The sequence below is a fragment of the Phalaenopsis equestris genome, unplaced genomic scaffold, assembly GCF_001263595.1.
Source record: "Phalaenopsis equestris unplaced genomic scaffold, ASM126359v1 Scaffold000022, whole genome shotgun sequence".
NCBI lineage: Eukaryota > Viridiplantae > Streptophyta > Magnoliopsida > Asparagales > Orchidaceae > Phalaenopsis > Phalaenopsis equestris.
In genome coordinates, this window is record NW_018164464.1 from 959,354 (window position 1) to 962,990 (window position 3,637).

The window sequence follows — 3,637 nt, forward strand, 5'->3', positions numbered from 1 at the left end:
TTGGATAGGCCTAAAGAATATGCCATTTGGAAAGAAAATGAAAAATTCAGTTTATCACAAGAAGCAGGAATCCTCTTTTCAAAGAAATTATCTCTGAAATCAACATAAAAATATCATGAATTTACTTATTTAACAGCTATATATTTGTATTTATATTTATAACACTCAACTCTTTCACATTTGTATGATGGCAAAAATATCTATATGGTTTAGGTTTAGAAAATTCTTTCAAAAAAAAGTTATACAAATTGTAAATGAGAAACTACCTTTCAAAAACAAAAGGCAAAATTTATATTTAGGGTGGCCACATCTGTTCTATGCAAATAATTGTATGATTTTTTTTGCCTCTTTCATCATTTTTCAAATTCACTCGAATATCAAACCACATGATAAAGTTCCGACCTTTTTTTTTTTTTTAGTTTTATTAAATCATTAGTGATTTGATCATGACACGTATAACTGCATCAATTCAGTAGTTTAAATAAATGACATGCGTGCTAAAGAAAAATCCGCCCGGATTCAATTTATTAACATCTTTTCTTATGTACGTAAACATAGGGCAATCAAATCTCCAAAATCAAACCAACTCATTGAGACCTTACTCGAATCATTTATATTCCAAAAAAACACTTTGATAATAACAACAATGGTTTGATGACAACATGTATTTCAATTGCATCATAGGAAAAAGAAAAGATCAAAGGAAAGCCCTAAAAAATGATACCATTCAATTACGAGATTTTTACATGTCAATCACCTAAAATATTGAATATAACATTTTAACCACATTTTCATTTCAGCCACACTCTTTTACTCACTATAAAGGATATTTTTATAATTTGGATGGTATTCAATAGTTTGGATGGATGACTGATATGTAAAATAACTCAATAGTAATTTGCTTAGAAATCAATTGGCATTACCTGAACTCCCCGTCGCTTTCACAATCTCATACACTGCTGAGAAATCAAGATCCCCAAGGCCAACATTCCTGGCCCTCTTAAAGGCCTGGAGCCAAGTATTACATGTCAATTTTTATATTCATTTATATATCACCAATAATGTATAAGTCACATAAAAAAATAACACTAATTACTAATATTAACTATAGTTTAGGGGCTTTTTCTTACATAACACAGGTCCAATGTATTTAGATATCTAAAACCTAAACTTTGGTTTCTTACAACTATATAACTCAAATCTTTCCCATCATAGAAAAAATATCATTATCATCATTATCATTAACTTCTAATAAAGTGCAATTGAACTTTTCATGTATTAGATTAAGTTCTGTGACTGTAAAAACTTTAAGTTTAGGTGTTAAAAGACATAAATACATAGGAATTATGTGATATGCATGCAGATCTTCCTATATTTTAATGTGATTTACATACCACACCACCCAATTCCTATGTAACACCTAATTTTTGTTTTTGTACATTTATAACACCTGAATCTTTCATATCACATCTTTTTATGCATGAGGAAGGTGAAATGGATGTAAAAAATGAAGTTTAGGTGTTAGATATGTAAATACAAAGGAATTGAGCGGCATGCATGTGAATCTTCCTACATATATAAATACATAAAAACTCAGGAATATGTATCTAAATTTTGCGAAGCGAGACAGAAATACCTCATTAGCAGCAGCAGCAACAGGCATAGAAACAGCATTTTCATCACCGAGAGCAAGAGCTAGCCTCATATCCTTCTGTTGGTGCTTGAGAGGAAAGGCAGGAGGATAGCTGCCTTGGATCATGGCAGCCCCCTTTAGCTTAAACATTGGATTAGCAATGGCACCAAGGTCCTGCAGAGAGAACCACATATATATATATATATATATATATAAAGAGAAATTTACATAAATACCACACAATTCTTATGTATTTACATATTTAACTACTAAACTTTTATATTTATGTTTAGCGATGTTTACATATCTCACACCTAAATTTTCATATTTATACACATGGCACTCGAATCTTTTAATATCACATCAAAAATAGAACTATTATCACTTTCTAAAAGTGAAATACAAAAGTGAAATACACATTTTCATTCATAGGTTTCAAGCACCAGAGTGCTATGTAAGAAAATATGAAAATTTTGGTGTGAGATATGTAATTGCATAATAATTGCGTTAGGTATGTAAAATTTCATTACATTTATAACATTTTTTGTACATATATTGCATGAAAATATGTATTTCACTTTTAAGAAGCAAGTAAAGTGATATTTTTTATGTGATATTAAGGATTTGAGTGCTATTCATGTATATATGAAAGTTTAGGTGATAGAAATGTAAATATATAGGAATTGTGTCATATTTATGTGAATTAAAGGCATAGTTTTCAAATCAACCATATTGAAATTTGATTTTTTTTTTTTTTAGTTGGTTTCTTTACCAATATATCAAGAAATGTCTGCCGACTCAATCCACTTGAGCTTGCCAAGGAAAGCCCTTCGGATAATGCGTTCATCATACTGCAAAAGCACAGAAATATGATTCAAAAAACATTTAACATCGATAAATAGGTTTTATTTCACAAAAATTAAAAAAAAATATTTAATATTGCTGTTTATGTTGACTTAATGAAGTAAATTGGCTCATTCTATCAAACGCAATAATGGAAGATATAGTATCTCAGCTAGTCAAAAATACCTGCGTCTGGTGGCAAGTGTGACACTTGTGCAAACCTGACGAATTGGCCTATCGGTACAAAATTGTCAAAAAAATGATACTGCAATGCTTAAATATTTTTTGAATTATGTACAGTACTTCATTAAGTTATTTTCAAATATAATTGCTCTTTGAGGAATAGTTCTTCAAAGCTTTTCTGCCTTTTTTTTATGGCTTGTGGTTTCTGTTTCTGGATGTTTGAATTGGTTATGCAAGGCTACCTTAAGTGGGAAGGCTGATCCGGCTATATCCAACCAAGCCGGATTAGCCAAGAGAAGGAAAGGTCCGGTCGGGCAATACTGTTGGGTTAGGGTTTCCGCCCAAGAGGAGGGGCCTCCCCATCTTAGTTATCTAATATATATACGTCTTTTCCTTGTGTTGGGGTTTAGTTTTTCTTGATTTTAGATTTCTCGCCGACATTTCTCCCTTCCTAGGATGATTTCCAAAGATTGGGAGTGCTCCAGCTGTATTATGCTCCGAGATGATGACTATCTCCCCACATCACGCACTTATTCCTTTCCCCCGCTCGCTTCTCTCCCACCGAGGCAACTCCACTCCCTACAGCATCCCCTCCTACTGCTGTAATCCCCTTCCAACCTCTCAACTTACAACCACAAACCCTTCAACCTTCCTACCAGTCATCGTCTATCACAACCCGACGGGGCTTAGAATTAACTAAGGGAAAAACAGCGGTCGGACGACATTAACACTTCATTTTTACTTTCCACATTATTTTTTTCTTTCAAAAACTTCCAAAATATAAAAAAGTCACTAATAGCCATAAAATACAAGAAGTTTAAAACATTGAAAAACGGCAATAATAATTTGAAGATAATATCAAATCAGTACTTAACAGTGTATCACTAACTGAAAAAAAAAATACTACAAAGAAATTATCATAAATATCTAACAACAGTGGTCCTCCTCCTATAAACCAAGTCTCTCATATCAGTAGGA

General features: G+C 32.1%; 1 protein-coding gene across 1 annotated transcript; it reads right to left on the reverse strand.

Moving 5' to 3' along the window:
* Positions 1-610: 610 nt before the first annotated feature.
* Positions 611-2,508, reverse strand: LOC110018476 (glyoxylate/succinic semialdehyde reductase 1-like). The gene is made up of 3 exons (XM_020715804.1): positions 2,406-2,508; positions 1,637-1,807; positions 611-1,008 (listed from the first exon to the last, which is right to left on the reverse strand). Exons 1-3 carry the CDS (start codon positions 2,481-2,483, stop codon positions 910-912), a joined length of 348 nt encoding a protein of 115 aa, XP_020571463.1. The 5' UTR covers positions 2,484-2,508; the 3' UTR covers positions 611-909.
* Positions 2,509-3,637: the final 1,129 nt, after the last annotated feature.